Raw genomic sequence first — 13,837 nt, 5'->3', positions numbered from 1 at the left:
TTGTAGTTTTGATATCAGACAAAGCAGAATTCAAGTCAAAAAGCATTAAACACTATAAAGAACACTTTTCACAATGAAAATAAAAATTGTTACAAACATTTATGCCCCAAGTAACATAACAGCCAACTTTCTGATACAGAAACTACAGGAGATACAAAGAGACATAATAGAAATACACTTTAAATGTATTAAATACATTTTAGTACTCCACTTCAATATAAGACAGAGAAATGGATAGCATATCATTAAGGTTATAGAAGGCCTAAATAACATAGTCAATAAAGAAGATCTAATGGGAAGGTATTAAACTTTATATGCTGATAACAAAGAACACAGCTTCTTCTCAAGTATAAATAGAACATCACAAAGATTGATCATGTATAAGGCCACAAAGAAAACACCTAAAAATGTAAAAGCCTTCTCTTAAATAACTCTTTGGTAAGGGGGAATTATAAAGTGACATTAAAGAATTACTGAAAAATAATGATACTGAAAACAATACAAAGCAGAATTTATGGGATGTATTTAAAGCTGTGACTAGAGAAAATTTATAGCCTTAAACATTTACATCACAAAATGAAAGAAAATAAATTAAACTCTAAACTAAAAATATGAGAATAATAATAAAGCAAACTAAAAGAAGCACAAGGAAGGAAATATTAAAGATAAAAGCAGAAATTAATGAGGTAGAAAATGAGAAAGCAACAGATCCAATTAATAATTTATTAACAAAAGAAATAAGCCACTGTCTTAATCAAGGAAAAAAAGGTACAAAGCACAGGTATACAAAATAAGAAATAGCAAGGGGAAATAACCACTGAAACACAAGAAATTTTAAAATTCAAAAAAAAAAAAAAAAAACTCTGCAGATTTCTATGCAAATAAATTTGAAAACCTAGACAAAAATAGTTTCCCAGAAAAATAGAATTTACCAAAACTGACCTCATTAGAGATAGAAAGCTGAAACAGACCAATTTCCATAGAGGGGAGAGAAAAAGTTATTGTGGCCCAGATAGTTTCACAGGGGAATTCTACCAAATCATCAATGATCATATAGTCCTAATGCCACAACAAGCATTCCAGAGTTTAAAACATTAAAAAAAAACGTCAACATGCTATTTATGCAAGTATGGCATTGATATCTATACTTAATAAAGATAGTAGAAAAAAATAAAATCACCAGGAAAAAGATATAATAGCAGAGAAATCCCACTACAATAGCAACAAAAGATAAAATACTTAGGAATACACTTAATCATAAACATGCAATACCATATCAGGAAAATTTTAAACACTGCTGAAAGACACAAAAGTAGATTGGTATAAATGGAAAGGCAATTCTTCTTGGAAAGGATGATTTTAACACCATAAAGATGTCACTTTTCCCTAAGCTAATCCATAAATTTAACATAGTCCCAATGAAAAGGACAACAAACTTTTTTTTTTATTTAATAGAGCTAGACATATGAAAAGAAAACATTAAAAAAGTAAGTAAAGCTTTGGGTGGATGGAAACTCATCCTACAGATATTAAACACACTTAAGTCCTCCATAATTAAAACAATTTGTTACTGCCTTATGAATAAACACAGCAATTAATTCTCAAATTACTGAGGCAAAGATGTACTTTTATAATTAATGATGATAGAATAACCAGATAACTGCTTGGAAAAAGATAAACTTAGATCTATACCTCCTATCATATACAAAAATAAACATCAATATATCAGAGCTAACTGTAAAAACAATGAAATCTTTCTATACTACAGGAAAGAATGGGTGAACTCCTCTATAACCTAGGGATAGGAAAGTTTTCTAACAATGACCCAAAATCCAGATGCAATAAAAGGGAAATTGATACATTTGATGACATATAAATTTTGTATGGCAAAAACCATAAGCAAAGTCAAAGGACAAATGAAAAAGTGAGAGAAAAGATATGCAACATTCACCACAGATAAAGGACTAATATCTCTAATACATAAACAATTCTTAAAAATTCTTTTAATGAAAAAAATACAATAGGGAAAAAACAGGGCAAAACAATGAACAGACAATTCATTCACATATATATGCACATATATTAAAATGTGAAACAATAAAGAGATGAAAAATGGGAGAGAAGAGTTAAAGATATAAGAGATTCAGAAGATACAAAACAGAGTTGGAAGGAAGAAATCACCAAAAAATAAGAGAAAAAATTTTTTCCAAGCCTAAGAGAAACTTGAAACTTGGGTTTGAAAAGGCCCATCTCCATATTTATCAATAAAGTTTTATTGGAACCAGCTACGTACCTGTTTACATCTTGTCTCCAGTTGCTTTTGAATTATAACAGCAGAGTTGAGTAGTTGCAACAGATAATATGGCCCACAAAGCCTAAAATATTTATCTCCAGCTCTTTTCAGAAAAAGTTCGCCAATCTCTGACCTGGCCTATTCTAGCTGATAACACTAAGTGTACATCATTACTAAATTTAACCTAGTAACGTTACAGAGATTATTTAATTAGAAAGGCATGTGTGCTAATGCCCGGAGTCCTTTAATGAGTATTGTGGACTAACTCTGGCAATGGTAGTAGGACCCACCTCTCTCATCATTCTCAGGACTCCTTAGAATCACAGAGTCATAGTAAAAAGTTAAAGCACTCTGTCTCACAGAGTTTCAGGAAACATTATTGACCACGAAATGACTTGTGTAGAGAAAGATGAGAGTTGACTGCTCTCCATTCAAAGCTTAATTCTAAAAAGTCACCATTCACAAATTTTATAGCTAATACCCCACCCCATATCTTTTCCAATTTCACCCCAATTCCTCAGACCACCCCATCACCATAACAACCCACATCACATACTACACAGGAGAGGAGGCTGCTCATTATGGAACATGGCTATTATCTTCTTTATCACTGGTAATACCACTAAGACCAAATTCCAAATATTTCTAACCATTATCACCCACAAATTCAAGCAAGAGGTTGTACTTTGAATTTCTAAAGAAATCTAAATTAAACACATCAGAACAAGGGAAAGTGGGTTCCTATCTGAACAGGATAGATGATACAAATGGAAGATGTAGAAGAGGTTTTCCAAAGCAAATTGACTAAGCAAATGAAAAAGCCATTATATACACACTAGATCATTCTACCAGGCAGAAAAAAAGACAATTTCTAGTTTTACATAGAGAAGGACAGGACCCAGGCATATTAAAATTATTTTCTGCCCTCAAATTTTCTTGGCACATAAGGCTCACTTGCTATTTTCCCCATTTATTCATAATAAACCCATGAGGTGCTTTCTAAAGTCGAGCCTCAGCTGGGTGTCTGAGGTCTGGCCTTTCCAGACATCCTTCCTGAGGGTTTTGAAACAAATCTACCAACCTTGGCAATGCAGCAGCCCAGCAAGACTGCTTGCTTCAGGTCTCCCTCCTTAGTAGTCAATTGAATGAGTCCATCTCCCTGATTCTTTGGGGTAGCAATTCTATAACCAGTCCAGGGAATAACATACCTCACCGTAGCTACTCAATCAAAGCAGCACTTGTGCCTATTAATACTGCTCAGGGCTACTTGAAACCAGGGTCTTTTACATTGTCTTAAAATTGCTAAGAGGTGCAGATTGAACTCACTTCCGTCATGGGGCTGGTTTCTCAAAAGCTGAGAAGCTGTTACAATCTCATCCAGTCTCATTCAACACAAAGTAGCAAGTCTAATCTTGCTATAATTCACGGGCCAAATAATAACACATTGTTCTCCCATACCTTCCTAAAGAACAAATATTAGACAGGATTATAGGCCATTCATGGTAAATGATGATATTCTTCCCAAAGACTATTCATCCTATTTCATGTGAGGATGATAGATATCTGAAAATTCTTCTAACCTAAACAGGTCTGTTAACACATTCATTATAGAAAAGGCCCTTTAGAAATAGCAACCAATCATAAAATTAAACACTGTTAGGAAATAAGACTCTTACATCATCTGAGAAAAGTACTTTTCTTTAATCCCTTTCTAACAATAAACCCATAGCTGAGAATATAACAAGGAAACTGTGTAGAGTAACACAGTAATAAAAATCCATGCTTAGTTAAACAAATATTGGTTTTTGTGGTTAAAAAATAGACAACTGTCTTGTGGTTTAGAATATTTAACTCATGCCTTTTAAAACTACCTGGCTACAATCTATAGGCAGAGGATATATGGTTTAAATGACAATATCTTGCATAACTATCACCTCTGAGAAACTGATCCCTAAGGATCATTGTCAAAACAGGAAATTCTACCAATATCACTTCTTGAGAACCTACTCTGTGTTAAGGCTAGGTCTCCAAAAAAAAAAAAAAAAAAAAAGCATTGGCCCCTACTCTCAAGAAGTCACGATCTCACAGGAGAAGCATAAATAATTTCTATATACTATGGTGTTAGATAAGGGATAAGAGAGAGTTCTGTGGAATAAAAGAGAAGGGTCTGTAGGAACAGAATTAAGGTTCAGGCAAAGTTTCCTTAAAGAGACAAATGCGTAAGAGTTAGCCAGATCTAGGATGGTAAGAAAGGCTCCGGCAGAGAGAACAGCATCTGCAAAGTCAAGAGATGCATGACAGCATCTTTCCCTTAAAGCAACAAAGGCCCCAAATCCTCATGTGTCTGCATAAAGCATACTACATGGGGGGAGGGAGGGTAGGAGAGGGAAGGAATTAGTGAAGTATAATGTATATACTAAATTTTGAAGATTAAAAACAGTCATATCCTTCTCTGAAGTAAGAAGGATAAATAAATACTTATACAGAGTGGCTTTGCTTAATGCAAAGTATCAGCCTCCTCAGTCTCCACAGGTGTGATCAGACTCCAGTGGGCCTGTCAAGCACAAGGCTGTTGTTTTTTCATCTAAATCATATGAGGCAGATGGAAGGCAAGCAAAATAAGAATATACGTACGTGGCTGTTGTGTAAATTATTAACCACACGGCAGTTAAGTAAGGGATGATGTCATAAGCCATCCAAACCCTTGGAGGGCAGGCCTTTCCTGGCCATGTCTGCGAGTGGACATGGCATCACCTAAGAACCAGGGTTTGGAGCCTACTTTAAGTTCTGTCTCTGCTGTGGAAGGGCCCAGAATCAGCTGTGACCAGTCTAAACTGTTCCACACTCCACCCCTTGGGGACCTGGGTATTTATTGACTTATGCAGCATAAAGATGTGACTGTGACCTGGGCTGGAGAGGACAGAAGTAGCAGACACTAGAAAACGTTTCTGCCATGGCCTTGTTGCCTTTTGTTTTTTTTTAATTCCTGGCCTTGTTGTTGCCTTGCTGTACACCTTAGTTTCCCCATCTGACAATAAGGATTATGAAATCAGCCCCTAATTTCCTTATTTAGGAGAGATAATTCAAGTAACTCGCTTCATGGTTTGAGCTCCTTGAGCCATGGTCACCTTCCCCAGACATATGACCCAGGAAGTCAGAATAACCTTAATCTAGAGAAACAAACCTGAAGGAACAAAGGCAGCACTGGCTGTTCAACCAATTTTTCATGCACTCAACAATTTTTATTAAGTACCTCCCATGTGCACATCACAGTCAAACTGACCCACATTTCTCACTGTTTCTAGTCTCTTTCCACATCCCTTGTTCATGACTGATGGATGAGTAACATGCCAGTGAGAAATGTACTTAGAGAAGATTCCATCTCAACTCTCCAGCCCTGCCCATGTGGGAAATGCAAAATAAAGCCAGTGTCCAGGAATGGAGCAGAACACTGTGTTCAGCTCACCTGGGGATGCTAGTCAGGTAGGTCACGACATTCAGGAAGTCCTCATCTGGGATGTGTTTGAACCCCGTAAATTCTGGAAAAGTGATGATGGGGGCCCCGTCTTTCCCTCGGCCTCCTGCAACAAAAACAGGTAGTCAAGATGTTAGCAAAATGTCTTCTTGTTAGACCCCTATGGATAAGGGACTCTGACTAACACTGAGCCAGGAGATATACTACTGGCCTCCCCCTTTTCTATCTATATATCTCAGACTAGAATTTGGGAGATGTGACAATGAACTACTTTGAACAAGTCTCTGTTCTCCTTCATGCTTGCTTGGTGGTATTATGTGAACTCAATTTTGAATCCTTTGAAGATACTTACTGTATAAAAAACATTAACTATTTCAGCATAGATAGACTAGTAACTAGTGCCAACACAAATACATACTATTTCTCTTCATGTTTGCAGTAAGTAAATATCAAAGGTAATTCAGCATGGTTAAGAGAGTGGGCTCTATATTCAGTACTTCTGTAACCATTCTTATTATGAAATGATTATCTGCCTTCTACATAGTATGATTGGCTGGCTCAATTTTCCTCAAGCAAATTATATGTTTATTTTTTGTATTACCACATCAGCATTATATCGAAAGTGTTTTTACTAGTCAATTGTATTTTGTCAAACAACTACTAGTATATACTCAAATTTGCTATTTAATTTTTAAGATACAATTTATTTTGTTTTCTAAATTCTTTTTTAAAATATGTTAGTTTTGCATTAGAAATGATTTATGTTAACTGTGTGTTGAAGATGAAATCAGCATGCAACTAGATTTTGTGCCAAAATCTGTGTTTGAACGTTGATTGACTGAACATTTTGTAAAAGTTCAACCAGGAAATTTATGTAAAATTTTTTAAAAGTATTTTATAAGTTCTCTTTAGATACCTTTTGTTACAGTAGTATGAAAGCCAGTTATCTTTTACTCCAAGAGAATGTGCTGACTCACACAGGTATCCAGTACTGAAGCACCAATTCTGACATTCATGGTAAACCAATTACGCAGTACTGTCGGGTGAAAAAGGCGAACTGTAATTCATTAGTGCCTTTATTCATATTTTGAGATAAATTCTCAATTTTATACTATGCCTGTTCTTTGGAGGTCAGATTATCAGCTGAGTCATTGCTGATCATGTGATCGGCATTTCGCCCTCCCCTTCAGCCTCGCACACTGCCTCCCAAGGTCTCTCCTAAGTATTGGAAAGCAACGCAGCTGCCTACTTTACCCTCAGGAGGTTATTCCACATTATGTTTTTCGTTTGAGACTAGAGAAATTAAATTTTAATGGTAATCTTTTCAATATATTGTTACAACTTAAATAGAAAACTACCCTGTAAATTCAAATCTGGCATCTTTCCTAATTTTGCATATGTTACTTTCTTCATCTTTTAACCCCACCTCTGCTCTTATTGATGCTCGTTTGAGGACTCTCTTAGTATTTAACAGGCCCTTTTACAAGAGATATTCTTCATTTTTTGAATTGTGAATTATTAATCCCTTAAAATCTGGAATATTAATGTAAATGTCTATTAATCGATTAAAAATTGAAGATTAAATATGTAAAAAAAAAAAAAAAAAGAGAGTGGGCTCTAAAATCAGACAGCCTGGTTCAAATCTTGCTTTGCCACTTAATTGCTGTGTGATTTGGGACAAGATAGTTAACCTCTATAAACAGGAGTTTATCTGTATATCTATCTAATGGGAAAAATACTTGTACCCTACCTCCAAAGGTACTGTGAGGATTAAATGTGAAAATATATAAAAAGCACCTTAGCAGGGTACCTATTACATGGTAAGTGCTCAATAAATGGTGATCTTTATTATAATTATCGTAAGGAGGCAATAATCAGCTTCCCTTCAAGAACTTATTCATGGAGTTATAAGATATCCCTGTGAGAACAAAAAATATAAAAATTAATATTTAATTCATTAGAGCAGAGGCCATCCAGATTAAAGGTTAGATTTCCCAGTCTCCTTGCAGCTAGATGTGCCGTATGACCAAGTTCTAGCCCCATGTTTCCCAAACTAGGTACCTGATACCCAGGACCCCACAGTGAGTTCAAAGGGACACCATGGGATATTTTAAAATTTTGATGGGAATACAGCAATACTCAATATCTGTCATATACTTCATGTACAACTAGCTTGAGATAGTCCACAATGTCAACATTAAATCACACTATACTATTTTTGATGGCATCTTATCTTTGTGAAGCTAAGTTTTGGGTGGTTGCTGGGATAAAAAGCAAGTACAGAATGAAAATCAGTGTGGAACAGGAAATGAGGGTGGTGACGGCTAATCTGATTCCAACTATGAAATAACTGTGGTTATTTAAGAATGAAATTAAAATATTTTTCCTTGTGACGGACGTGTATCTTTTTTTCAAAGTGCTATAAGTTGTTAGGACATAAATAACTTAACAAGCTGTTTTAACTGTTAGGTATTTCTTTTGACCAAGGGGGACTGTGAAAAAATTACTGTAATGCTTTGGCACTGAAAACTGAGAAAGTTTGGGAACCAAGGCCTGAGCCAATGGGATATGAGCTGAAGTGGGGCATGACACTTCCAGGTCATGCCCTTGAAGGGAAGGTAACTTAAAGGGGAATATGGCTCCCAAGTCAATACCTATTGAAAATGATCGTATGTATTTACCATGTCTAATTAAAGACCATATCAGTGTGGGGTGGGGTGCGGAGTTTGATTAAAGAGGACAGCACAGAAAAGGGAGAATCAGAGACACAAAGGTGGGCGGCATTCCGCCAAAGCTATCCTCGGGAGAAAGGGTCCTGTCCCACCACCACAAGAAGCCAATCCATGTGGCCAGTCTATCTGATGACACCACCGTTAGCATCATCCAACTGGCTCCATGCCTAATAAGCCTAACAAGCATCTTCTGAGTAAGATCTGACTTTCCATGTAAATTTGATTCCAGGGAGAGAACGGGCTGATGAGCATGCATGATTTTATCATGTAAAGAGTAAGTCGAGTGTTTTCCCATGACTCCCTCGTGAGTGCTGTTGGTGTGAGTCAGGCTCCGTGAGAGCACTCACTATGGAATGAAACCATGCGAGAGGTGTCTGGATGACCAGGTGGCTGACCTAGGAAGTGTGCCTTTTTAAATACGACATGCTTATGTTAAATTTCAAAAACAGACACCTGCAGATTAGATGTTTGTCAAGTTTTTTTTTTTTTCTTTTTTTTAATTAAATTCAGTTTTATTGAAATACATTCACACACCATACAATCATCCATGAATACAATCCACTGTCCACAGTATGATAACATAGTTATGCGTTCATCACCACAATCTATCTCTGAACATTTTCCTTACATCAGAAAGAACCAGAACAAGAATAAAAAATAAAAGTGAAAAAAGAACACCCAAATCATCCCCCCATCCTATCCCATTTGTCCTTTAGTTTTTATCCCCATTCCTCCACTCATCCATACACTAGATAAAGGGGGTGTGATCCACAAGGTCTTCACAATCACACTGTCACCCCTTGTAATCTACATTATTATATAATTGTCTTCAGGAGTCCAGACTGCTGGGTTGGAGTTTGGTAGTTTCAGGTATTTACTTCTAGCTATTCCAATACATTAAAGCCTAAGAGGTGTTATCTATATAGTGCATAAGAATGTCCACCAGAGTGACCTCTCAACTCCATTTGGAATCTCTCAGCCACTGAAACTATTTCGTCTCATTTTGCATCCCCCTTTTGGTCAAGAAGATACCAGAGAAGTAGGGTGCTTTTGCTGCTGTGTTTGCAAATACCAAACATGTTGGAATGGCTTTTTAAATGGATAAGGGGAAGATTCTGGAAGAATTGGGATGAGCTTGATAGAAAAGGCCAAAACTGCTTTAAAGAGACTGTTTGTGGAAATATGGACTCTAAAGATACTTCTGATGAGGTCTTGAACAGAAATGATGGACATTTTGTTGTGAACTGGCAGAAAGGCGATCCTTGTTTTAAAGTGGCAGAGAATTTGGCAAAATTGAGTCCTGGTGTCAGATGGAAGGAAGAATCTGGAAGCAACAACCTGGAATACTTAGCTGAGGAGATCTCCAGACTACATGTGGAGGACGTAACCTGGCTTCTCCTTGCAGCTTATAGTAAAATGCGAGCAGAAAGAGATAAACTTAGAACTGAACTCTTGGGTTCAAAGAGACCAGAAGCTGAAAGTTACAAGCTTCCAGGGGGTGGGCCTTGATCAGTGGAGCCATATGAACGTGCTGGCTCAAGGAGATGGGATTGAGTGCAGCTGTGAGTGACATTTTGAAGAGGAGCAAGCTTGCTAGAGAGGAATGTCCTGGGAGAAAGCCATTTTGAAACCAGAACTTTGGAGCAGACGCCAGCCACGTGCCTTCCCAGTTAACAGAGGTTTTCTGGACGCCATTTGCCATCCTCCAGTGAAGGTACCTGATTACTGATGTGTTACCTTGGACACTTTATGGCCTTAAGGTTTGTCAAGTTTTGACAATGAGATTGAGTTACTTTCATTATGGTGACTGAAAGCAATTTAGATCTGGATATTTTCAGCTTTCATTTATTATTCTTCCTCTTTGCAGTTTCACAACTGTAAGAAGTTTCAGAGAAATGTGAATTAAGAGAATTCATATCTCTAGTAAGGCTAAATTTAGATGCATTGCAACACTGCACTGATTATAAAAGGGTCAATATTTGCCTAGGGATTGGCTAACATTTGAGGGAATCAAAACAACCTAAAATGTTCATTTGGATGTGATTAACACCATTAAATGATTTTACCATCTATCACTGACTACAAATTAAAGCTATTCACAACTAAATGGAAAAAGATAGGTGGAATTTTCTTGTGTCTTGGTTAATACCAGTACTGAACACAAGAGAGGCCTCAAGTTTAACTGTGGACAACCATCTGCTGTTGAATATTAGTCTCAAGTGGCAGAAACACCAAGGAAACAAAGCTGGACCAACAGCCATTGACAACTTACAACAAGACACTCAGTGCCACCTTGTGAGGAAATGTGGTAATGCAAGAGGATAAAAGAAGGTATCCCATGCAAGGCAGACAATGAAAACCAACTCATATGGAACTAAATAAAATGATGTCTTCAATAAAATAAACTCCACTCCTCCTAATAGAAATAAATTAAAATAGCCTTATGTAAGATAATGAAGAAATTCTGATGACCTTATGAGGCAGCCCAGGGGTGGGAAGTGCCCCTCACTTAGGGAAAAGGGTGGAGCCTTGAGTACACAGAGCACAGACACTGAAGGTCACTGAGCCTAATCACTGTTGGCAATCAACTTGCCAGAGACTCAGCTGAGGCTTCTTGGTAACCAACTCTAGCAAGGCTCTGCTGAACTACTTAAGGCACTCCTCTTCCTCTCGTTTGTGCGAATCACTGACTTCCATTTCCCAACCTGCCATCACTGGGAAATATCCTCCTGTAAGTAAGTCCCTAATTAAAATGCATGGGTAACTTTTTGCCTGGCGTGTTCTTTGCTCTTGGGGTTGAATCAGGCTGGAGCACCTTAGCCACTAAACCAGAATGTTTCTCAGGAAGAGGACTGGCTTTACTCAGGTTAACAACATGCTTAGGTATGAGGGGATTCCCCCCAGGGCCTGGGTATTGGCTGGCCTGAAAGCTTCCATCACACAGAGGAGAATTTGGGATGCTGGGAAATCCTACAGGAAGATGGTAAAGACCAATTATGGGAGAGGGAACGAGGCAACTACTCCTATTTAACTTCCAGTATCTATTTTTCCTTTCTCCCCACCAAAAAACACTAACTTTTAGCTAGGAAAATGGCTTCCAGAATAAGAAAGAAAAGTAAGCCTGTAAGGTGTCAGAAGGGCAAGTATTGTGGGATATGACCTGTCCCTAGTACCTCCCAAAAATCTTGAGAAAAAACTATTAAGCTTCACTATAAATGCTTGGAGAGAATGGTGTTTTTTTGTGGAAATTGAGTTTCATGCTTGGGTTGATAATAGTTTAGAACAGACAAGCAGTACTAGAGGAAGCTGAAGCCTGAAAAGAGACTAGGAAAATGTAAGTTTCCTTCCCTGACTCTCCCCAGTTAACAGAAATCTTGGAAAAGGCTTAGATTTCCATAGCTGTTGAATTGATAACTGCAGGTAATTTCATCTATTATCACAAGGTAGAGAAGTGCCAGAGCTCAGTCTAACACTCTTATTCTGACATGTACACATAGTACAAAAAGAAAAGCATAAAGGTTATATATTTAATTTATTGAAGCTTGTTTTATGTCCCAGCTTTTGGTCCCTTCTGGAGAAAGATCCGTGATCACTAGAGAAAAATGAGTGTAATGGTGATTTGGGATGTAAGGTTCTATATATGTCTGTTAAAATTCTCTATATCTCTTTCTCCTTTTTTTGTTTCTTTGTTGGTAGGGCTCCCTTTAGAATCTGAAGTAGAGCAGGTCTTTTATTGGCAAAGTCTCTCAGCATTTGTTTGTGAAAAATTTAAGCTCTCCCTCAAATTTGAAGGAGATTTTGCTGGATAAAGTATTCTTGGTTGGAAATTTTTCTCTCTCAGAATTTTAAATATATCATGCCACTGCCTTCTCACCTCCCTGGTGGCCACTGAGTAGTCACAACTTAGCTTATGTTGTTTCCTTTGTATGTGGTGAATTGCTTTTCTCTTGCTGCTTTCAGAACTTGCTCCTTCTCTTCAGTATTTGACAGTCTGATTAGAATATGTCTTGGAGTGGGTTTATTTGGATTTATTCTATTTGGAGTTCGCTGGGCATTTATGCTTTGTGTATTTATATTGTGTAGAAGGTTGGGGAAGTTTTCCCCAACAATTTCTTTGAATACTCTTTCTAGACCTTTACCCTTCTCTTCCCCTTCTGGGACACCAATGAGTCTTAAGTTTGGACGTTTTATTTTATCTATCGTATCCCTGAGATCCGTTTCGATTTTTTCAATTTTTTCTCCATTCTTTCTTTTGTTCTTTCATTTTCTGTTCTGTGGACTTCTAGGACACTGAGATGTTGTTCAGCTTCCTCTAGTCTTGTATTGTGAAAATCCAGAGTCTTTTTAATTTGGCCAACAGTTTCTTTTATTTCCATAAGATCTTCTGTTTTTTAAATTTACTCTTGCAATGTCTTCTTTATGCTCTTCTAGGGTCTTCTTTATGTCGCTTATATCCTGGGCCATGGTCTTCTTGATGTCCTTTAAGTCCTTTGCCATGTTTTTGTTCCTCGATTGTAGTTCTTTGATTAATTCTGCCAAGTACTGAGTCTCTTCCAGTATCTTGATTTGTGTGTTTGGAGTTAGATTCTCCATATCTTCTGGTTTTATCATATGCATTAAGATTTTCTGTTGTTTTTGGCCTCTTGGCATTTGTTTTGCTTGATAGGGTTCTTTCAAGTTGTAAAAAAAAAAGGATATCAATCTAATTTTTCAGAAACACAGTTTGGTGGCGTACGCTTTCTCTAACTAACCAGCAGATGGCGTCTTTGAGTCACTTATGCCCCTCAAGTCAGTTCTCAACCTTGTTCCCGCGGTGTGTGGGGAAATGATTCTGTGGGGTTCAGTTGGAGAACTCAGTTTGGGTGTGTTGCTGGAGCCGTCTGCCCTGAATGTGGGGCGTGTGTACGGGTGGCCAGGGAGGAAGGGCAGCTTTAATATTCAAATCCCCCAGGTTCCCGGAGATTCAAGGCCGACTCAAGAGTCTAAGCCTTCATTTCAGTTCAGCCCAGACCCTCTCTCTCGCTGTCCCACAAACCACCAGACTTGGCGTAGCGTCCCTGGGTTCTCCGAGCAGGTCCCCCCTCCCAGCTGCGATCCTCCAGGAGCTCAGCCAAGGGAATGCCATGCTACGTCACCAGTGCACGCCGTCCCTCAAGGGAAGCCCCAGGCTGCTGGGCCATGCAGCGGCGCTCTTAGCCTGAAGCAAAGATGGCCGAACGGGGCGTCTCAACCCCTCCTCCTCGCACAGTTCCTCCTTCCCAGCTCCGGGACAACTGGCGGGGCTCTGGGCTGTGGGCACGGCCCCAGGCAGGAGTTCATCCAGCCCTCCGGGGAGCC

General features: G+C 38.1%; 1 protein-coding gene across 5 annotated transcripts in view; it reads right to left on the bottom strand.

Annotated features, from left to right (window-relative positions):
* MCF2L2 (MCF.2 cell line derived transforming sequence-like 2) overlaps nucleotides 1-13,837 on the bottom strand; it is a 337,731-nt gene that overhangs the window by 264,145 nt on the left and 59,749 nt on the right. For all 5 annotated transcript variants that reach the window (XM_037839691.1, XM_037839680.1, XM_037839694.1 and 2 more), the window contains one exon: nucleotides 5,760-5,874. In XM_037839691.1, coding sequence (XP_037695619.1) covers nucleotides 5,760-5,874 — 115 coding nt within the window. The remainder of the gene's footprint in view (nucleotides 1-5,759; nucleotides 5,875-13,837) is intronic.

This window comes from Choloepus didactylus, chromosome 1 (genome assembly GCF_015220235.1).
Source record: "Choloepus didactylus isolate mChoDid1 chromosome 1, mChoDid1.pri, whole genome shotgun sequence".
Classification (NCBI taxonomy): domain Eukaryota; kingdom Metazoa; phylum Chordata; class Mammalia; order Pilosa; family Megalonychidae; genus Choloepus; species Choloepus didactylus.
Note: the sequence above shows the minus strand (reverse complement) of the source record. Positions and strands in the feature narration are given on the sequence as shown.